We start from the raw sequence: 23,578 nt of genomic DNA, 5'->3' as shown, positions 1-23,578 counted from the left end.
AGAGACCACGCGTGTCCCCGCGCTCCCCGGGGCTGGAACGGCACCCTCCGCCCCCGGGGCCGATAAACAGCACCGCGGCGGAAGCAAAAAAAAATGACTGTCAGGAGTGGGATTCGAACCCACGCCTCCAGGGGAGACTGCGACCTGAACGCAGCGCCTTAGACCGCTCGGCCATCCTGACCGCTGGGCGCAGCTCACACCCGGCCCCCCTCGGCCCCGGGAGCGGCCCCGTCCAGACACCACGGGGAGGCGGCGGACCCGCGCTGGCACAGCTCCCCCCCCCGGTGTGTCAGCTGCCCCAGGGAATCCCAGAATCATCTCGGCTGGAAAAGCCCTGGAAGCTCCTCCAGCCCAAATGAACCAACTCCACCAGATCCCTCAGCGCCAGGTCAACAAGACTCTTCAACCCCTCCAGGGATGGGGACTCCCCCCCTGCCCTGGGCAGCCCATTCCAACGCCCAACAACCCCTTCTGCAAAGAAATACTTCCCAAGAGCCACTCTGACCCTGCCCTGGCGCTGCTTGAGGCCATTCCCCCATGGCCTGGCGCTGGTTCCTTGGCTCAAGAGACTCATCCCCCCTCTCTGCACCCTCCTTTCAGGGAGCTGTAGAGGGCCGGGAGGTCTCCCCTCAGCCTCCTCTTCTCCAGACTAAACCCCCCGAGTTCCTTCAGCCGCTCCCCATCAGACCTGTGCTCCAGACCCAGCACCAGCTCCGCTGCCCTTCTCTGGACACAATCGAGTCATTCAGTGGCCTTTTTGGGGTGAGGGGCCCAAAACTGAACCCAGAAACCGAAGGGTGGAAACACTACCCTTAAACAGCACTTAGCACCCTAAGACACTGTTCTGTCACAGCAGAGTGACCGCAGGTGAATGTTACTCTCAGTCCTCTCCAAGAGGCTGGAGGACACTGCTGAGTCTTACAGGAGACACCAGGCACCATGGCCTTGCTCAGTCCCATCTATTATTTCTGAGCAAGTACAGCAGCAGGGTTGGTTCTGTTACCGTAAATTCAGTCTCAAAAGAACCCCCTAAGGCTTAGTTTGAAGTTTCAGAAGGCAGGCATTCTTTATTGCAGCACTGGATGCACACGGGATCACTCCACCTAACATGCACACACTAAAACAAAAGCTCATCCTTTATATACCTTAAAGACATGAATAATTCACACATTTTCCAATAAGTCTCTGCCTTTCTGCCTATCTACTATATTTACATAATGCTGTCATTGCAAAACTACACTACACATGCATGGGGGTCAGTGGTCATTTGGGGAGTTGCCCCCTACTCCTTTTTCCTATGGTCATGAGTCTTTTGAGGACAATTTCTTCTCCTTGGATGTTTCCCAATTCTGTTGCCCAGCTAAGCTGTTCTTTCTTATCCTCCTTGTTTGAGCATGTCTGCCAGGATGTATCTATTCTCAAGGTTAGGATATCGTCTCCACACATTTTAATCACTCAGGCCTTGTTAAATACAAAGTTGAACACTGTTTGGTAAAAGAGCTTCTTAATATTTCCCCCTTTGAGACTTCCAGGTATGCACCACTGGGTACAATATGACCACAGAAGGTATACTGGAACGCTTCTCATCACTAATTGTGACAGGCCTCAACTTGCAGGCATCACACCCAACAGTTATACTGCACTGAGCCTACACTCAGCCAAAGGAGGAGAGACAGAATTTAATCTGTATTTAGACCTGAAAAGTCTGTATTTAAACCTGAAAAGTAATTACACCTGAAAAGCAAACCTGCTAGGCTAACAATAGCTCCAAGGAAAGGGAGAGGAACTCAGACCAGAGTGCACATGAACTCCAGAAAAGAAACTGCAACCCAAATTCTGCTCCTGTAAACATCCAATCCAAAATAATTCTGGAAAGTTAGTCTGTGGCTTCCTGTTTTATGGAAGTGAACAGACATTTTCCAGAAAGCCAGCACAGAAAAGCAAGGAGCAGTGTGCTGTGTTCCCCAAACTGGGATTATGGTTAAACTGCCCAAGTTGCACAGCTTTCCTTGGTTCTGAGAGCTGCTCGAGACACTTCCACCATGGTTGAATTTCTGGACATATGCACACAAAAAATACAAGTTACTGGTTTAGTGCCCTCTAGCCCCTATATCTGTGCAATAAATTGCAATAATCCCCAAATTCACTTGCATATCATGTGAAGGCAGGTAGGAGCCATGACCAGCACAGCCATTCACACACTGTTGTACTACCAGGAACCACTGCTCGCTCAAACAGAGCTCTCCTTCACCCAGAAGGCTGCCAGATGTTGTTATCTTATTCCACAGGGAATGACCATATAGAAACCAACATCTACTTTCTTATCAGCACTCTTACCCTGTCCTGTTCTACCACTTGGCATTATAAATAAACTCTTAGCAACAGAAGATCAGAATATGTAGTGGATGTGGCCAGGGACACAGCAGAGGGAAATGGAAGCAAGGAAGATGCACTACCAAAAAAACCAAAATTGCCTAAGAAACTGCACTCACCTGCACATACCATTTCCAATAGGAAAAAAAATACAAACCATTAATCGAGGGCTTGCAACTCATCTACTATTAAAAAATAGGAGCATCTTCTAAGGAAAAACAGTCTAGATGTTAAAAGGTTTGCACCAAGGAAACCTTACACTACTTAATACTCAGAAGAAAACACCCACAACGATCAGGAATTCAGGTTCTGTTTCATAGGAACATTACAAAAGTCTGTGTTCCTGCTTGAATAATTATTTTTGAATAGGATAGAGAAATGCTTCTACACTTAGATATAAAAAGTCTTCCTATAGAACAAAAGAGAAAATGAAGTATTCCTCCGAGTCCTTCCTTAAGGAAGGATTTTTATATATATTCATGTTACTTATAAATATAAAAATAAATAATTATGAATATATAATCACATATATATTTATGTTAATTATAAATATATAAATTATATAGTTTTTATATATTATTACATATATATATTTGTTACTTATATATTCTAAAATCTATATAGTAGTCTTATGGCATCGTGCTGAACATTTTATTTTGCTTCCTTCATGCCCACCCAACCTCACCACTCAACCTCTGAACTTTCCTACCTCACACTTGCCTCTCTTGTTCTTGTTCCACTTATGCCTGTGCCTCTCCTGAAGGGGAAAGTTTAACTAAAAAGCATACATAGGAAACCAAGAAAAAAGCAAATGTTTCTTTTTAATATTTACTCAAAGTGTTTTAAAGCAATAGCTTAATTTATTAACCTTCGGATACATAATCTAATTTCAGTATTAAATTCCTGAAGTTGATAACTTCTCTTCCTGGAACAGTTACAAAAATGTAGTTATTTGTTCAAAATAAACAACTGCTTTAAAACAGCAATCCTTTGTTACAGGCTGCACAGTTACTTGTAGGTATTAAAAAAAATAACAACAAACCATTTTCCATTGTGTATTGTAAACAATAATTAGATACCAAAGAGAATTTTGAGGTCAGCCAGAGTGAGCTTAGTGAAGGCCTCCCCTTTGCCTGACAGCACCTGCTGGGCAAGAACTTTCTTCCTCTTCTGGAGTTGTACAATCTTTTCTTCTACTGTTCCTTCACAGACAAACCTGAAAAACAAACCAAAGCCACATCATCTCAACTGCGAGGATAAGCTCTTCCCCAGTAAATTTCCAAAGACTTGTCTCGCTTAAAAATGAACAGCCTGTTACATGACTGACAAAATATACCGGTGCACAGAAAACAGCTGTTCTCATACCCAGATATTGTAACATTTCAAATAAAAGTCTGATGCACTTTAGGCCTCAACTTTGGTTATCTGAAGCAACAGTAATTCTGTGACAAAACCCTGTAATGATTGTTTGCCAGCTGATGACACCTATTATACTAAAAGCCTCATACACAAAATCGTATTTTAGATTCCAGTTCCTTTGAATTTGCTGTGCATTTACAATAACTAAGCTAGCCTTCTAGTACTTAAAATTACATATGCTTTTTGTAAAAGCCAACTTTGCCATTTACTAGAAGTGCTCTATATATTTATGTTAATGATACTAGAAAGACCCAAGCTTAGGGAGCATGGTGAAAAATCTCCACTCAGTATGGGAAGATAAATGGTTTGGTGCCTGAATTGTTCTCAGGAATGAACAGGACATTCCCACTAAGCCACAGGCTGAAAAACAACAAACCACTGCTAGCTATCAGGACAGCAACATGCAGGGAAGTGCCCCACAGAAACGTTTTCATGTGGTCTCTATCTCGGTGCCCAAACCCCAATCCCACTGTCAGACCTTGTACCTAGCTTGAAGTGAAGAAACAAGCCTCAGACCAAGACCTTGTCTCATCAACTAAAGCCAGACAGTACATGGGGAGCAACAGCCTCATTTACTGCTAAGGAAAACCCTGACCTGTGTATCACAACATCCTTCTGCTGCCCTACTCGGTAAATGCGGTCACATGCCTGGTCCTCAAGAGCAGGATTCCTGCAAGGTTAAAAAAAAAAAAAAAAGAGCTTATGTTCAGGAATAGTTGAAATATCAAAGCCTCTGTGCTTGACACATCTGCCTTCCTCCAGAGCATCCTGGTTTTTTCCTCCATAGAACTAAAACTGCTCCCAGTTACCTCAGATTTACTGCTTGATGGCACATACTCGCCCTGACTGTAGTTCCCTTGGTAGAAGTATGCACAACTCCACACAAAGTCAGCTGTGGAAGTCAGACCACTGTTCCACGTAGCCCCATATTTCTGACCAAGAGTCAGTACTCTGAGTAGCTGGTGAGGAAAGAGGAGAGCGAAGCAGGAAGGCAAACTCCATTGAAAGAGGCCTTCGCTCAAGAGCATTTACATAAGAAATGGTTTCATTTGACACATGGTTACAGGGGATACTTGGTGTAACTTCCATATTGTAGAACCATCTCCTTATTGCTGCTACTCAGCAGCTGTTTGGCACTGAAGCACATTAGGTTGCTTTCTAAGTTCCCATGAGCAACATTTAGTTAAAAATATAGTGATTCTGACTGATGAGAGACAACATAAATATTGGGAACTCATAAGCACTATTTTCACAGCCCTGTAAATCCCCAAGGTACACTCGCTATGCCCAATTACTGACTACGCTCAACACAATTGATTTGTTTCTAGACAAAATACGTGCAGGCATTACTGTACCATTTTTGTTACTGAAAGAAATTAAGCCAGGAAATGCCAAGCCCCCCATATCCTTTTGTGATACAGACTGCATACTTGCTTCTTTACATTGCTGTTCTCTCTTTTTTTTTTTTTTCACTCCTAAACAGAACTGTATTTCATGGCAGTGAGCACTGGACTAACAAATCAGAGTGTCTTGGAAGAAGTCTGCAGCAAAAAAACACTTTTCCACAATTAATCAGTAGCCCTTAAACACTCCCCAACTAACCCAGTTGTATCAGACATCACACTACATGTGGGGAGAAAACAAGCAGCGTGCCCTACATATATCCTCCAAGATGGAACTGTTGTTTCTCTTTACCAGTGCATGTCAAGGAGAAAGAGATGGTTTCCTCCAGTCAAGTTTAGTCCAATGCCTCCAGCCAGCAAGGAGACCAACATTACCTGGAAAGGGCAAAAGAGTTAAGGAGCCTGTTTCCAGAAAATTAATGCTTCATACACTTCACATACTAATTTGAACCAAAAGATCTGCTTATCATATTTCTATTACATGTGTATTTTTATTATGTATTTGGGAGCTTGCCAGATGTTATCAGATGCAGCCTAGACACGGAAGTTACAGCTCAAAGACCAGCCTACCATTCCATATATATCACCCTGATACATTTTTGTAGATTAGAGAAAGGACTGAGTAGTTCAGACTCTCTCTTGCAACCAGCCTCTCTGATGACAGCCTGCTGCCAACAGTGGGACCAATCAGCACCAGCTCTAAATTAACAATAACAATTAAACACAAGCACGTGGACTGAAATGGCCTGCTACTTCTTTCACTTTGTTTCCACATAACCTAGTATTTCAATAAAAGATGAGTAGCTGGGGAGGAACAGGGATATAGAAAATGGTCAATTTAGAGATTTCTTGTACAGCAGGAAAAGTAGTTAAGGACAAAGACACCTGCTATATATTATTTATTACACAATTTCATGATATGGTAACTTCAAACCCCAACCTTGTTTAAGGCATCAGCTATGCACATAGTTGGCAGAAATCTTCCTTTAAATTCAAAGTGAGAAGGAGAAGTATCTATTTTGTTGATAGCAACTTGTTCAAGAAATCTATCAAAGAAAACAAGCTAATGAACCACATTCTCCCCTTCCAGTCACAGATCCATCCTCAGAGGAGACAGCCTGTCCTGCCTCAACCACACGAAGTGTCCAGATGAAAGTGTAATCACTAACAATAATTAATTTGGATTCAGATGTCTTTAGTCACCTGGCAAATTTCCTTCCCTTGGCCAAAATTTCAGACTAGAAACTATTTTCAAGAGTCAACACACTGTAGTTCATCAGTACTGAAACACATAAACCTCCTTCACTGCAAACCCCAATACCTCAAAAGTAGAAAAAAAAGCCATATGAAGTGACCTTACTTTGAGTGCATGCAAAACTATGACTTCTCTCACCCCAGTCTTCCTGTTTTTATACCAGGGTGAGATAAGCTTTTGTTAATCTTGGCCTCATTTGCAGATTGAGCTGCCAGCCCCTCAAAAAGATTAGTCTGGTAAAAAGTATCTGAAGTGTTGAAAAACAACAACAAAGTCTTACAGGCTCCTTGGCAAGCAAGTGATCCACAGAAACAAACATCTTCCAGTGCAGAAGCATAAGCTGGACACAACCAACCTGCTCTGAGTAGAGCTAACTGGCCCCACACCTTCCACATCACACTGTGCTAAAACCATCTTTGAACACACCAAAGATTTGGACAACCTTTGACCTAGCTTTGGAGTCAGATGATCTCAGCACAGAAGGTTAACATCAAAAAGGAGCTTTTCAGCATCTGCTCCCACCTGTTTTAAGATGTACATTTGTATTTACAACTACCTCTCTCCCTGCTGATCTGGACACCTAGAGGCCCAAAATGAAAGTGGTGCCAGTAAATAGAATCCTGCAGTCAGCTATCACAGCTGCTGTGCAGTAACTGTTTCCCTGCCCCAGCTGCATACCTGAGGCCCTTTGGGATTGGTATTGAACTCTTCTATCACATCTATTCTCTGTTTGGGGTTGACAGAGCCATCCACTATTGCATATTTCAGGCCTAGCTGCTGGAGGTGCACAGCCACAACTTTCAACATGCTCGTCCACTGAGACACAACAACACTGTAGAGAAACGAGAGTTTAGAACAAGTTCTGTGGGTACTGTGACAGTTTGGTTATTGCAGAGTCTCACCCAGGAGAAGACAATGATTCAGGCACTCTTCCCCACTGCGAACTCCAGCCAAGCCTCTTCCCAATTCAGAAACAGATTCACCTGTAGCTGTAGTGGTAGAACCTGCCATGGCAGGCTAATACCCAGAAAACTTGAGACAAATCAAGTCTTTAAAAACTTTCACCTCTACTTTTGGATTTTACATTGCCACCCACCAATCACACTTCTGCAAAATGCATCAATAGTAACACCAAATTTAGATTCCTCTGGGCCTCTCACTCCCCACACTTTTTGGATTAAGCAGTTTGGGAGGCAACAATCTGAGTTTTTTGGCAGGGAACAAAAGTAATGTTGGTGTTCCCATTCTTTTGGTGTGAATGTTTTTTGGAAAAAAGGCTTTCTACATATAGTGCAATTCTGGAGTTGCCCAGGAACAGGACTTCCCCTTCCAAGCCACCCCAACATAATACAGGTGTAAGTACTTTGCATCCACACACCTCTAAGTGCATTCTACATTGTTTAACAAAAACAATCAGAAAACCCTTTAACACTGCAGTCTGGTGCAGAGCAAAGCCAGGCAGAACTTGCATAGTGAGAGCTGCAGGACTTCAGCAACACTTAAGTCCTTGATCAGTGCATTCCTTTATCTCAAACAGGTTCAGTTTTAACCAATACTTTATCCCCCCACTTTTTTGGGGTGACGGGGTGCGTTGCAGAGCTGAGGGCAAATATTTCTCAGCACAACCAAATTATTCCCAATTCTGGTTTTGGAGAAGAGTCCTTCTGGGCCTCAAGGCCTGAGACTCCTCACACATTCCCTTATGTTTACACTTATCTACATCTTAAACTACCCTCCTTAGTCTTAATTTATTTTTCCCCCCCTCAAAATCTGCTTTCAACTACTGCGGTACCACTGCCATTTTCCCACACCAGGAGTTTTGTATTCAATTGTTTCAAACTATTTCTGCTGCTGTCAAGAGACATGCTTCTCAAGCACTATGACTAAAGGACAGGACATGTTTACTAACCTTTTCTGAGACTCTGAGTGACTCTGAATAGTTTTCAATTCAGCCAAGAGATGAGCTATCTGCAGGGAAAAAAGAAATTTAGTCTGCTTGTTGTCACAACCCAGCTCATGCTTGGCTATTCTTCATTAAAATAGGAAGTGATCAAAATAACTCAACTGGAATTTCTTTCATACTCAGACTTTGAAGGTGTTTTAATAGTCATTAGTAAGAACACTCCCACCAGGGAAAACAGGGTTAAGAAACCAAATCATACAAGCACGTTTTACAGATTTCAACCTCCCTGTGAGAAGCCCAGTTATTGCCACCATCTTGCTGCCATCCCATTTTTTTCTAGCTCTTCACAAGCACCATGCTCTCACATAACCTTTCTAAACTTCTGTAAACCCAGTGCTCAAGATGTTCACTGACAGCTTTTCAGCACAGTGACTCTCACACAGCTTTTTTTAGAAGTAGTCATCAAACCTGATAAATTGGAGCCTTCCCAGAAGGAGTTCAGCAGACTATCAATCTACTACTGACTCGATTTAATCCAAACTGCCAATTTAACCTGATCCGCAATTACCAAGGTGTGACAATTCATTAACAATTGAAAAGGCAAACTGCTGATATCCAAGCTTCTCAGGGAAGGTAACAAAGCCACAGCCAGCATACCTTGGTGCTCTCCTTGGTGATTTCAAAGATATCCGTTTTAAAAGCTGTGCCGTTGAGGTAGACTGTTGACTTGGAATCAGGAGTCTGGAGCTCAGATAGAGTCAAAGCACTAAGTTGTTCCTCAATGGAGAGGGAAAGGCCTTCACTGTTCAAGTTAACTTGGTCCAGAGCCTGTGAGAAAGAAAGCAATAAATGTATTAAGGGATTACAGACAAACCTGAGATCAAATTGAGTCCCAATCCACAGTCTGCAGGATGCCTGCTGAGGACAGTGGGTTTGAAGGAAGCTGTGCAATATGAAGACACAGCAATTAAGAAACACTACAGCATCAGACCAACAGTCCCTTCGGCCCCTTATTCTGCCCCAAAAAGGGGCAGCATAGGGAAAGCACGTGAGCTCAGCAGTTTTCTGTGGTCCGGTCTCCTCAGATTCCCCCTCCCACAGCATTTAACAACTGCAGGATTAAAGATGTTAGGAGATAAATCCCTGCCTGTCCCCTTCATATCTGGATTTATTCTACAGCTGCTTTATATGACAGAATGAAGAACTTCTGGAAGGTTAGTCTGATTCTTGCAAGGCAACTTCAGTCAAGGCACTTAGAGCTCTCCAACACACAAGTCTTTGAAACAGGCTACGCTTGTGGACTTCTGCACTTTTCAAGACTAGGTTAAGATCGAGACTGTTTTCCACTAAAATTATTTTTTTTTTTTTAAATCTGAGTAAAGGTATTTCCAGAGACACAGCTGCCCACATCGGTCATGCTGGGGAACTCTTTAGTAGTAAGTATGCCCATCTAAAACCTCTTGGGCACAAAAACATACAGTCTTACAAATGGCTGAGGTCCATGTGTGAACCCATAGCTAAGAGATACAAGTGTTTTGTGTTAACTTACACAAAACGCTTTACAGAAAGTCCCCACAAAAACACCCACACCACTACACTACAATGCAATTACCACTTTCAGTAAGGAGAGATGGCAGCAGCACTGACGGAGCCTCAGCAGCATGGACAAGACATGGACAGCACTTGAGACCTGGGAGGCACTTCGGGAGCCTGCTACAAATTCCTTTTGACTGACCCCAAAGTCTTGTGCAACTACCAAGGAAGGAAGACAAGACATCAGGAGCTCTTGGAGGCATTTCCAAGCACTGCCCAACCACCTCCAGCAAGAGTTTCATCAATAAGAGAAAAGAATCAATGATCAAACAAATATATGATTTAACATAGGAACGCATCAAACTCCACTTAAAAAAAGACAACACAAATCAGAGTACCATATACCTTATACTGACATGTCTTCTCTGAGCCATTAGACCTTTATTTCAGAAGGGAATTTTAGACCCAGGGAGGTTAAGAGATTTGCCCAGCGCTATGACAGTGAGAACAGACTTTTGGAATACTGTAGTAGGATTCTTCCTTACACGAGGGGAGCATTTTCCAAAGAATTTCTAAGTCCTGACCCCACGTTGGCCAGGTCTGTTCCCCCTCCTTAACTGTGCATTTAAGAGTCACTTCTGCAAATGTTTTCAGGGAAGGGTGTGCTCAAACCTTTCTCAAACGGGTTACCACCAGTGTAGTCTCTGCCTTCATTCTTCTGCTCTTGTCTCTTTAGGTAGGACTGCAGGGTTGACCTGGAAAAACAAGACCAACACTCAGGAAAAACGTCAAGAGGGACTCAAGCTTAGGAAACAAGCTGACAATACATTAAGGTAAGGAAGGCTTCACTAATCATTTAGTCACCAAATGATCACAATACACTCCAGTTTTGTTTAATGTATCAAAACAAAGATCCATTTTGGAAAACACAAGAGGAAGCAAGTCTGCTTATTGGAATACCTTGAGTATAACGCGAGCCAAGGCCTAACGGATCATATTCTTCATAACAAAAGGACATCTTTAAATGTATATTTAAAAGGAAGGAAGACTCTTTACAGCAACAATGCTGAAAGAGACCCTAGGAGAACACAAAGTGACACTGGCTTCCATTACAGCTATCTGGAGAGGCCAGGGTCATTTCCAATTGTATAAATAACCACAGGGCAAAGAAGATAAATTCTCTCCTTTACAGATGTTGGCACATCATCATTTAAAAACTACTGTGGCAATTCCAAGTCTTTGGAATCTTGAAAATGAGATTACGTGTAAGGCTAGAACACAAAGCATGAACATATGGGAGAAAAGAAATGAATCTGTTTCAACTATTGGCAGAACAAACAATGTCTTTTCAAACATGCTTGACAGATAGGGAAAAAAATTAATAGGAATTTGTCTAAAAGCTCTTCTCATCTGAAGTGAATTTCTCTAATTTTTCATACTGGTAAGAAACAAAACCACAAAATAACCTATCTACCCACATTCATACCTGGATCTTGCAAAGAGCACATTGTACACAGACTGCTCCTCTGCTGAAAGTTTTAACTGATGCAACTGTGTGCTATGCTGGGGCAGAGATACCTGAAATAAAAATACACAGGATCAGATGGATAGGGTGCAAAAACCTTATACAGCAAACACCAGCGTTCCAGGATTTGACACAGTATTTAATTCTCAGAAGATAGCTGTTTTTTCAATAAAGTTATTTGTATTAATGCAACCATGATACAACATGGATACTCACAGAACTCCAAGTAGCCTGGTTAACGCTCAAGATAAAAAGCTTTATTCCAAATCATCTAGTAACAGAAGGCATGAGCAACTAAGTATGGACTGCCCCATAACTCCATGGAGAGATTAATTTATTGCATTGCAAAAGTAGCTTCTCAGTTCAGAATCAGACAGAACACCAGAACTACACCTTTTAAAGGCTTACAGACACACCAGTTTACTAACAAACTATTTGTAAGAGTAATGTAGAAAGCCAAGGCCCCAGCACACACCAGATCCATTTGAACATGCAGCATCTTTGATTCTCAGAGATCCAGGCTAGCCCAGAGACCCAGGCTAGCTTTCCACTAAGTGGACACCTACTTGCAATTACTTGACATACACTCTCTGCATGTGATTTACATCTAAAAGGTTTTATTGTTCTGTAAATTACCGCTTTCTGTATAAGAAATCAAACCATCTGACAGGCATTTGCTTCTCTTGTTCAAGGGATTGCTGTAGACAGGAAAACCTACCCATTAACAAATTTATGCATGTAAATAACTAGCTGGCTGCTGCAAGAAAAAGAAGAGAATGATTGCCTAGTTGTGGAGGGTGAAGCTCTTACCAAGGGCTTGCCAGTGGAATCCAGCTGGTCCTTAGTTCTGCGTAATAAGAGGCTCCTGGTTAAGAGGCTCAGTCTCTCTCCTCCCTTCTTTGTGTTGTTATCTACCTGGTACTTCCACACTTTGTATTCATCAAAAGGAGAGCAACGTAGAAACCTACAACAGGAAGGAAGGAGACTTCATACCAAGGGAAGAAGAGTTCTTCCGTTACTCTTGAGTGACCAGAGCCAAATTCCTTGCTATCCAAACCAAACCATTTCCAAATGCTCTAACTGCTAGGAGCATTAAAACACTTGCAGTGTAATGGCATCAATAACTTCTTTGCTCAAACACCTGCCAATCAATAACACTGTGAAACCATCTTTCTGATTCTGTACCAATCACTTCCTCTTAGCTCATTAAGTCTCAAACATTGTCAGCAAATGAAGGACAACAAGACACAGAGGCACTCACCAAGAAGTGTACTCATTTGTTACTTCAAAATCCCGTATCTCTTACTCCAAAAGTAATTTCAAATGCAAGTTCTCTCTGATTCTCCAACATCCTTCACAATCTTTTCCCCCTCAGCAGTGAGGAACACAGAGTTTAACCCATTAATCACTGTTTAGAGAAGTTTCCACCCTTTCCTTCAATGACCTTGTAGCACAACACTCTTTAATAAGGCCTTCCCAGGCTGCCCTGGTAGGAACAAGGATTACTGCATAAAGCTTCTGTTCATTAAAATTGGTTTTGTGGATATTCATCCTGGAGACATACTAGATCCAAACTAGTTTCTCCTTTGCCCTCTATGGAAGCAGAATAGTGCAATACATGCGATGGTAGACACAGGGCCAGCCTTCCAAAATGCCTTAGCAATCCAGTGCCTGCAGTGTTAATATAACTAGTCTTACTACCCCACATACCTTAGAAACCTCTCAAACTTAGAAACAACTTCAACACTTCATCAGCAAAGAATCACTGACATTGGATGCCCGCTCATGCGTCCACATGCAGCCAGCTCACCTCAGGAGAGAGTACATGTCCTGTAAGTTGTTTTGTATTGGCGTCCCAGTGACAGCCCATCTGGCACTGGCTCTCAGCTTGCACACAGCTATGGAGGTTTGAACCTTTGGGTTTTTAATATTGTGAGCTTCATCCAATATAACTCGAGCCCAAGCTACCCTGAGCAGTGGGGAACAAGGAGATGACCCACTCTGAAAGAAAAAGCAGACAATTTATAACCCAGAGCAATAATCTTGCTAGGCTCTCTGAAGAGCCACAAACAGACATATTTTTCCAGCAAAAAGCCTTTTCCTAACATTAGTTAGCAGTAATCTGATCTCTTACTGTCATGGAGGAGATGCTGTCAAAATAATCATCTCTTCAAAGCTTCCATGAAAGTTTATAAGCCAAAGGATGTAACATGTTTGTCTGTTCTTAATAATGATTTCTAAGCTTTTGCTGGTTTTCTTGCTTTTAACATTTTATCACCTTTTTTTTCCCAAGAGGCATTTCATATCAGTAAACTTTTGCTAGGCTGGGACCAAGGACCTCATATAAAACGGCAGAGAGATCAGAGTAATTACAGATGCCACCTTGATGCTTCAGGAAATTTTAAGGCCTATTTGCTTTGAGAGCTACACCTAGATCTGCACACAGAGGTAGGAGACAACACTATCCACCAGCAAGGCACTTCCTCTATACTGTGTAGCCAAGATTATTTAGCATTCAGCAATCACTTTATTATTTTCATAGCCTAGCAAATGCACTACTGTTTCTTCAAGAAAGCAGCATATAAACTGCCTCAGTCTCAGTCCAGACTGAGCCAGAGCCTGAGCAAGACAGGTTTTGGGTAAAGTGATGTTAGTGCTTCAAGCAGCAAAGAACACCTCACAGGAGATTCTAGTGTTCCTTCAGTCTCACCTCAAAAGGAGGAGTATGGGATTCATCATTACGCTCTTAAAATTACTTTTAAAGACATTGCCACTGTACTTAATGTAGCATTATCTATATTACTACAGAACAGATTTATTGTGAATATTTTCCCCCATTGTCTTTCTGCACTTTCACTCATCACTTTATTTTTATTGTGTGAACCCAACGGGGGACTTGTGGAAAAAACCAAACCCACTCAACCTGCTGCTCACTGCAGCATACATAAGGTGCTACTTGAGTCAATAAACAAAACGTTAAGGCAATCCTCTGTCAACAATATGGCTTCTCACACCCACATCATGGTCCTTGGCAGGGACTTCCCCCTCCTCTTTCCTTGTAGGAACCTCCTTGGTGAGAAGGCTGAAGGTTGTGATGACAACGTCATATTCAGAGAGCCTGCATAAAGGGAAAGTAGTAATCAGGAGCCAGAACAAAGGAGGAATTCATTTTGCCAAACAGACAAAATGCACACTGGAGGTTTGAGAACAACACACTTCTACAAGAGCTGAAATGCAGAGTTCTACAGAAAATGGAGCTTCATAGCAGGCAGATAGGAAAGACACATTGTCCCCATTTTAAGGATGTTGGAAGTAGACACAACAAGCTCAAGAAAACATTAAAAGCCAGTAGTACAGAATGCACACTACATGAGATGAACCCTATTAAGAATCTGGCACTTGGAGACACTGCTCAGCATGGCCTAAAGTGGTTCAGAAAATTTTCTGATCTATACATACAGCTGTTTAAAAAAACCATAACCACAAAGCACAAGCATGGAAGAAACTGCCACTGACAATCTCTGCAAGCAAGACATGTTTTAGAAAATATACACCTTTTCTTGTGTTATCAGGAACAGCAATAGCCTGCACCTGAACCACTCAGCATGTGTACAGGCCATAAAGGTTTTGCCATATACACCTTGACAGCAGACATCAGCCTGACCTTCTAGATCCTTCACATTCCAAGTCCTTCCATCATTCTACAGCCACTGAATTTCAACTCAGATATACACAATCTCTTGCTAAGTAGTATTTTACTTTTCTTCGTGGTATTTATGGTTTAGCACTTACGCCTCTGCATGTCTATCTCTGTTGGACCCATGGTATAAATAGACCCGGAGTTTGCCACAGCACACACGTCTGTCAATCTCTTTCTTCCAGTGATGGATCAAGGATGCAGGACAAACAATTAGAGTGCCGTGGGAAGGGGTAACAGTGGAATCTGCAAGGGAAATATTGCAGGCAGGTTTCAATGTCTTCACATTAGACTACAACAAAGGAATTTCAGAACAATTACAAAGATTGGTTCACTTGCTCTGTGAGCACAGTTTGTGAAGCGGACATCTCTACATTGCATCTTGGGAACTGTTAATTCTGGGTGGAAAAAAATTCTACTTAACACTAATGCATCACTTCCTGTCCACTCAGAGTTATGCTACATATCTGTGCACTTCTTCTGAATAAGCTGAAAGGTTAGAATTCAGGAACTAACCCTGATCTCTCCTGAGAACACAGTACCAAATAAACTCTTCTTTCCTGTTCTTGAAGACTGCAATGCTACCATTTTGAACCACATAGGAAAACCACACACAGTCAGTAAACTTGGCAAGACAGGAAAAGTATTCCAACGAGTTCCATGAGGATGGTGACAGTAACAAGTTGTAGACACAGAAACAATACTCTTTAAAAACCTCTGACATCCCTTATCTCTATGGACAAGATAAAAGTAATCTTATGGTGGAAGAAAAAAAAAAACAAAAAAAAATCAGTCACAGGGAGGTAATAACTAATTTAAATCCTTATGCTATGAAAACTATGTGTATGTTTGCACATGTTGAAAAAACTATGAAACTTTTTTCCAAACAGCATGTGCTGGCTTTAACTGCTTTAGGAAACTAATCAAACAAAATAAACCCCAAACCAGTATGAAGTAATGAGTTGGGAAATCCTACATATCCAACAGAAGAACAAATTACCCTGATCAAAAGGGCCTTGCAAGGGCGTGCAGTAAACATGAAGCCCAAAGGAATTTTCCTACAGAAGGGAAGCGAGCACAGATAGAGCCTGTTGGTTTATGAGCCATTAACCTACAATGCTTTAGGCATTTCAAACAGCACTGCATCATAATGTATGTACTGTATGATGGAAACAATTCCCTACCATTTTTGGACAGCCATATTTCTAACTTCTCTTTTCTTTTCTCTGTCTTCATCTGCTTCTGGGCCAGAATGAGAGCAATCATCGTTAGAGTCTTCCCCAAGCCCATGTCATCCGCTGGAAAAAGACACACAGAAGTTGTGATAACATGCAGAAATGAGTTCCCTAGTTCAAATCTACACTGAGGTAACAGAAATTGCCCTGGGAAACTCAGGAAATAAAAATACACATATGACCATTTCAGGGTATGATTTAGTAATGGGTTAATAGCTGTAATCGGTCAAAGGGCACGGAAAAACAAGCCCCTTCAACATGCCTACAAAATAACTAGTTATTGGTCTCTGAGTAAGTTGTATACCAAAGTTATGTTTCTGCCATAAATCTGCCCACGGAACCCACTTTCCTGTTATGCTGCTTACCCAGAATTCCTCCACACGGCCTCTGACTCTCTCTCCAGAGTAGCCACGCAAGCGCCTGTTTTTGGTGCAGCAGCAGTGGAACCTGAGAGGGCAAGACAGGGGGGAACTGAAAGAAACACCTTGCAAAGTTCAGACACTTCTGCTTCCTGTACCAAGCTATCCAGCTGAACTGTCCTACTACAACCTTACTAAAAGGAGCTTGCCCGCCTGTTCTTTTCCCACATGGACAGGGATACCCAGGATAAGCAGCTCCTGCATACAGGAGGTCAGCAGCACTATAGATCAGTCTTGGTAATTAATGTTTTATGCACAAACCAACTTGTGCCTCACAGTGCTCCCAGAGCGTGGAAACGCAGCTTGTCCAGGTGGAAAACCCACTCAAATCTCCCTTGCTCACAACAGGCATCACTGTTGAGGAGAGGGATTGAGAACACTTGCCCTTTTCTCACCAAGTCTAAGACCCCTACAGATTCTTAAAAAGACAGGAAGAGGGATGACATACTAGCATACTAATATTAAATGACCTTCCCCAGCACTAAAAAGGTCCCAAGAGGACCTGACCAGTGACACAACATATATACACCAACACACCATCTTGTAGAGGCACGTGCCTTCCAATACCTTGCACATAACCTCAGCTCTGGGTTCTGCACCACCTGATAAAGAGCTGCAGATCAGAACAGACTACTCTGGAGCCTGTTGGGCTGCCTGAACTCCATCATCTGCAACACTCCCACTCACCTAAGTGGGAGAGAAGAACAATAAAATGGTTCTCTGTCTGTTCCTCACTAGAAACCTGCCTCTGTTCTGCCAGTCACGTACAAATAGTTGTGAGTTGGTTGCTTTGTCTGAGACACTACTACTACATTCAAGCACTAAATATTCAGAAGACACCACAGCAAGAGGGTAGAACATCAGTACTGGCAATCTGAGGCAACCCTCATGGATGGAAAGTAAACTGAGCATCTCCTTCCAGCAGGATGAAAACTGCAAAGTACTTCAAAGCGTGAAAGGACAGGATGTTCTAGGGTATTACCACCCAGATGTTACACTTCATTCATCAGCGTGACATCCTCCACCCCTGGCAACTCACCTTCAATCCAGAGGGATCTTCAGCAGCTGCCTGCTCTGTCGGGCAGGATTCTAGAGATTTGTGAAGATGATTAACAGCCTCACTTATGGCACTGCGTACTGCCCTGATTCGGTCTTCTGTCATTCGTCCTCCATATAGATTCTGCACAGCAAAGTTCACTGGAAAGATAGAGCATTATGCATGAGACATGTTTACAAAGCTAACTTTCCCAAACAGATTTTTTCATCTCAGAGACTGATCTCAGTGGCTGCAGACGCCTGGGGGGCAGTATGCAGCTCACAGTAACAAAAAAGTTTAGTATTCACGTATATCCACAAGCTGCAGGATTATTTCAGAAATAGCCCTCACCATTGTTCTCTTTAATAAAAAAAGCCTTTCTGTACTTACTTCCAAAACTGTGGCCGTAACATTCACTGGAACACAAAGTAGCAGCAGCAGTGGGGTGAGTGTGTGAGGATGAAGAGGTGCTTGCTGTAGGACCCTGGAGTGGTGTTATCAACTTCGTACCACCAGGCCTGCCAAATGGGTTCGGCAAAGACTCCTCATGGCAGCCACTGCTTGTGTCACCCTCCCCTTAAGAAGAAAGGAATCACAGGTTGAAAGGGCTGCACAATGGACCTCAGAGCCTGGTGTTACAGCCCAGAAAAGGGCCTTTGTTTTGCCCAATAGTCTGCTTGCAAAATATTATTAAAGCAGTCACACGGATTTATCAGCAGCGTGGCAGGTTCCCAGATCACCTAAGCTGCTGCAATTACTGACATACATGCTCTTAGCTTGCTCCTACGTGACAGGCAGTGCAGGTCAGGCCAAGCCTCAATGTGTGGTTGATACCAACACAGTGAACTCTGCAACTGTGATCAGATTAGTGCAAACACAGGGTCAATTCTGTACATTGTTCCCAGAGGATTTCTTCCTTTTAAAGACATATTTCTTGTCAATGTTTTGGTCACAAAAACTATCAAAAAACCCAAGCACTCATGAGGTCTTCTCTCCTTCCTGGAAAGGTTTGCTTTGCTTAATACCAGATATGATATAAAACTTTGAAACTGCTTGTGGTGTGGCAGCCTGTGAGTTACTGCTTCCTTGCTAGAGATCTTCAGATCCAGAGTAGTCAAACTGGATCTTTTCATCAACACAACTGATATTAGAACCACAAAGTAACTCTCCTGTTGAGGTGATCATACAGGTAACTCAACAAAATGCCTCTCTTCCATTCGTGATTAATGCTAGCTAATAAAATTAGGAAATTGCTTTATGGGAATGTCACACTGGAAGCTGCTTATCAGACACAGCAGCCAAAACATGCACTAGCAGCGTGATTCCCTACTGCAACACTTCACTGGCAACTTCTCAGAGACACACCTGCCTCAATCATGTAGCCAAAGCTGGAAACAGAACTAGCCCAGGGTCCTAACCGTGGGAAGAAACTCTCTTGGGAAGCCACCATACTTCAGAGGAAACGTTTGAGTTGTTCCATTCATCCTCCCAGACACACACTTTGCAACCAGCTTTTCATCTTCAGTGAATCTCAACAGAAACACTTTATATAGACCACATACCATATAAAAGTTAATGCTGTGCTTCTCAATATTAACAACTACAGCAGGACAAACTGTTTTGCAAAGTTCTGGGGGTAAAAAAAAAAAAAAATTTAGCCCTACCTTTTTCAGTAGTATCTGCCATCGAAATGTCAAGAGCACTGAGAGCAGCTTCCAAATCCTGCACTTGCTTTAACAACCGTTCCCCTTTATCTGGCAGCAGCTGAATGTTCACTGTAGCCAATGTACTCTGCAAAACAAAACAGGATCCAAAACGTGAGCGTGCTTACAAAGCTCTCTGCCAACAATCAGGTCACAAGTTTAAAACCACTAATCTTATGGCATAGTAATTTGTATTTTGATATTTTTCTACCATCTCCAAAAGGATTTAAGTGCCATTCGGTGTGATTAAATAGTCTTTTAGCAGAAACTAAACTAGCCATTAGTGTGTTTTAGAGGAGAGGGAAGGATGCAGGACCTCCTCCTTTTTATGAAACAGGACAAACAGATAGTCAAATGACTTGGACAAACTTACCCTTCAAAGTACCCCAACGTTCAACCTACTTGTGTGTTTCTTTCTATACTAGCAGGAATTACAGTTCTGACTGTTTATTTCAAGGTTCTGTTCTGAGCTCTAGGAAAACAGGGGGTTTTGTAACAAAAACTATGGAGCATTAGAAAAAGCAGACGGTAGTTTATTTCATCTTAGTGTGAGCTTTCATGGCTAGATCACTCTTCCTCCACAAAGCCGAGAAAGACCACCAGAAATAGCCACATTATTTAAAAAGGTTAAGCTGGCTGTGCATTGTTCCATCTTACACAAAATACCTTCTGTGTAAAAAAAAAAAAAAAAGAGACACACCACCTCAGGTAGGTGAACACTGAGCACCTCCAGAACACAGAAGGTTGTATTACCTTAGGGATAATTGTGTAATACGTGGCTTAAAACCACCAGCCTGTGCCAAATCTGAATTGCCCCATCTTCCTAAACCATCCAAATACTTTGAGTTTCTATTGTGAGGGGATACCATATTTTGATGTCTGTCACAAATAAGCAAAGTCACCCTGAACACAGAACAAAAAAAAACCAAAACACAAACCGAAAAACAACAGATGCAATAAATTACCTTCTTCTGCTTCAGCTGGACTACAAGATGGTTGTGAAGAGCTTTTGGGTCCTGGGGTCCTTCCACATGATGCGATGCTGCAGCTCCTGGCAAAGATGTTACTTGCACACTCTTTCCTGATTTTCCCAAAGGAGTCTCTTTTGACTGCAAACCCTCAACTGAATTCTCAGGTTTACTTTGACCTGATGAGGGATAAACAAATCCTGCTTTATTACTGTCAGTGCCAGAGATTCTGTCAGCAGGCTGTCCCAGCCCTGGCCTGGACTGTGCCTTGGGCAGTGCTGGCCCTGCCCCTGCCCTCGGGGCAGCACGTTGCAATGCTGATTGTGGTACTGCTGGGGAAACTGCATCTCCTTTAGACATAGCTTCTGTTTCTCCATTCTTCTGCCCCGTGTATTCTCTCTCTCCGATTTCTTTATCCCCACAGCTTTTTAAGCTTTCCTCTCTGAGCTGCTCCTCCTCCAGAGGCTTGGTACTTTGCATTCCAAGACACAGCTTTGCCCTCTCATCTGGCTCTTTCTCCACACACTCAGAAGACTTCTTGGATTCCCTGCCACTGCCACCATGTTTCTCCTCCTGCCAAAAGGTGCTTTTCCCTTTCCAAGTCTCAGAAGGACTGAGTTTAGATTCAGACACTGTGCTCTCCTTATGTTTGGGATCACTCCTATTTCCTGTGGACTGTTTTATTTCAGTTTTCAGCCCTTCTGGAGGTTCTTTCTCTATGGAGGAAGTTGATTTCTCTTCTTTATGTGACACTAGCATGACCTCTTTCTCTGTTTTTACTTCTTTTGCTTTACTTCCCTCTCCATTTCTTTGCTTAATTTGTTTCCAGGACGATGGTTCACAATTCTTGTCTATCACTTTGAACGGATTTCTTTGGCTGCTGGGATTGAGGAGAGGTGCTGTCTTGGGCTGGGATTCTAAGCCTTTTGACACTTTGGTAGCTTTTGGATCCTGCAATATATACAAGTGTGTAAATGCCAATGTACAAATTATTAAAGCCTGCTCACTATACACACAACCTGATCATCTCAAGCAAGACTTGATTCCCTACAAACACATCTTTCCTATCATTTTAACAGATCAGCATAAACATTTTATGACAAAACAAAACTGCTCATTTTCTGCTTTCTTTGCCATTCCCATTTTTTGGGGGATCAAGTCCCAACAGCATCACCCTCAAGAAGAGATCAGAGATCAAACTCAAGTTTCTTTTAAAACTGGAGAACAGTGATTACCTCACATAATTTGGTAGCAAGAAAAGTCTCATCTGGAGGACCACAGGCTGATAGGCTTTTCTGTTAGAAGAAAAAACCTCTCCCACTATGTAGTCTCAGAGGTAATTATAGTATACAGAATGAAAAGTCATACTGGAATAAGCTGATACTCTAATATAAATAAAACATTCATACCTGCCATGGGACACTTCCACACCATCTCTTCCCATTGGTCTTACTTTTAAGGCATCGGTAAAACAACCTACCAAAGAATAAAATCAGATTTGAACTGCAGGAACCAGTAAAGGAACTCTAAGTGTTCTTTAAAAAGTACTTTGCACCAAAAAACATCACAGACAAGTTCTATTGATCTGTACTTTACACCCAGACTTCTGCATAGCAAAAGGCCATGAACACTGGCAACAAAGTTTTTTACAAAAGCACTGTTCTCTGGATAAAGATTCCTAGAGTTTGGGGTTGTTTGGTTTTTAATTTTAGGAAAAAAAAAAAAACCTGCTCAGGTAAAAATACTGTCTATGTTCAGAGCCTCAGAAGCCTCCTATGATTCCAAGGTGTAAGGAAACAGCTATTCCTGTAGTTACACTGCACAGGCCACCTCATCTTTAAAGCACCTCAGGAACAGAAAAGCTCTGGATGTGATTTTTTTTTTTTTTTTAAGGACTGCTGCAAGTACTTTATCAGGGTTAAAAATGGTGAATTCAATGCAACCATCAGGAATCTTGAATGAATCCAATCACAGAGCCACACTCAATTATGTTAAAAAAAAACCCCACATTATCTGATCACTTAAGTTTATACTATGGAATGTAATTCCTAATAAAAATAGCAAACACGCTAAGTGAATGCCTCAAGGCTGGGTGAACCTTTTTAGTTCAGGAAGAAAACTGCAAGTCAGCCATCATCAAGCAATTCTAGATGTTCAAGCCTGTGCAACAAACCTTTGTTTCCACTTTGAGGAACTTACTGGTATTCATCGTTGTCCTCCTCCTGCTTAACCAGGATTTGCAGCTCCACCACGCAGCCCTCATGGATCAAGCAGTGGGAAGCAGGAATACTGAAAAGAAGAAAAGAGGAAGAATCGAGCCAAGACAAGCAGCCCAGGCAACAGCAAAAACAATTACTTGGGATAAAATAACTTAGAGAGTCTTCTCAAAGACTACATGACTAAGGCAATAAAAGTTGAGGACTGCCGACATAGCGCTGAACTTCCCTCAAAACAGCCGCATGTGTGTCCCGCCCACCCCCACTCACGGCGCCGGGAGGACGAAGGCGCAGGTGGCCGGTCCCTGCGCTCCGCACACGTAGAAGCTCTTCCCCTGGTTGGGGCCATCGCGGAGGCCCGTCTTCAGGAGGCACAGGGATCCTGCAGGGAGAAGAGGGTAACAGGTCAGACGAGCCCCCACCCCCAGGACACTCCCGCCGCACTCCGGACTCCCCTCACCGTGGTCCGGGCACTGCACAGCCTCCATGGCCGGGCAGCCGCTGTCATGCCCGCTTTTTAAACCAGCCAATCGGAACCAGCGCTGTCCAACCGGGGCGGGGAAAAAGGCGGTAGAGCCAATCGCCGTTGCGCTGTGAGGTCACTCTTCTCCGCCCCCCAGCTCCTCGCAGGGTGGTTCCGGCGGAAAGGGCGGGAAGACGCGCTGCCATTGGCGGGCACGCCACGGGTGGGCGGGGCCGAGGGGGCGGGCGGCCTGAGGGGGCGTGGCCGCCGCCGGGGCGGCGGCCTTGAGCCGCTCCGCGCCGCCTCCCCGCGACCTCGGTGCGTGGGGCTGGTGGGTCGAGCCGGGCAGCACCTAAAAGCCCTTCTGAGTTGTTTTTTACCTGCCCGAGAGCCGCCAGGTCGATGGAGCGCGGGGACGCGCGGCCGCTGA

At 43.0% G+C, this 23,578-nt stretch overlaps 1 protein-coding gene and 1 non-coding gene across 2 annotated transcripts; both read right to left on the bottom strand.

The window, feature by feature from the left end:
- Positions 1–98: 98 nt before the first annotated feature.
- On the bottom strand, positions 99–181 carry TRNAL-CAG (transfer RNA leucine (anticodon CAG)). The gene has a single exon. It is a non-coding gene; the product is annotated as a tRNA-Leu (tRNA).
- Positions 182–3,150: 2,969 nt separating this feature from the next.
- TTF2 (transcription termination factor 2) lies at positions 3,151–23,290 on the bottom strand. Its single transcript, XM_074897863.1, has 23 exons — positions 23,146–23,290; positions 22,956–23,067; positions 22,669–22,758; positions 21,879–21,945; positions 20,467–21,420; positions 19,463–19,589; positions 18,189–18,374; positions 17,802–17,959; positions 16,709–16,790; positions 16,293–16,406; positions 15,204–15,354; positions 14,424–14,529; positions 13,222–13,412; positions 12,222–12,375; positions 11,373–11,464; positions 10,559–10,641; positions 9,966–10,105; positions 9,011–9,181; positions 8,360–8,418; positions 7,129–7,282; positions 5,488–5,570; positions 4,388–4,462; positions 3,151–3,589 (listed from the first exon to the last, which is right to left on the bottom strand). Exons 1-23 carry the CDS (start codon positions 23,171–23,173, stop codon positions 3,445–3,447), a joined length of 3,522 nt encoding a protein of 1,173 aa, XP_074753964.1. The 5' UTR covers positions 23,174–23,290; the 3' UTR covers positions 3,151–3,444.
- Positions 23,291–23,578: the final 288 nt, after the last annotated feature.

This window comes from Athene noctua, chromosome 1, assembly GCF_965140245.1.
Source record: "Athene noctua chromosome 1, bAthNoc1.hap1.1, whole genome shotgun sequence".
Lineage (NCBI taxonomy): Eukaryota > Metazoa > Chordata > Aves > Strigiformes > Strigidae > Athene > Athene noctua.
This window is presented reverse-complemented; position numbering and strand designations above follow the sequence as displayed.

Coding starts and splice junctions, on each gene's coding strand:
- TTF2 (XM_074897863.1), bottom strand. CDS start 23,173: ATGGAGGCTGTGCAGTGCCCGGACCACG. Junction 10,642..11,372: donor GTGCTCTTTGCAAGATCCAG/GTATGAATGTGG, acceptor TTGTTTTTCCAG/GTCAACCCTGCAGTCCTACC. Junction 9,182..9,965: donor ATCTCTCCTTACTGAAAGTG/GTAATTGCATTG, acceptor TCTTTCTCACAG/GCTCTGGACCAAGTTAACTT.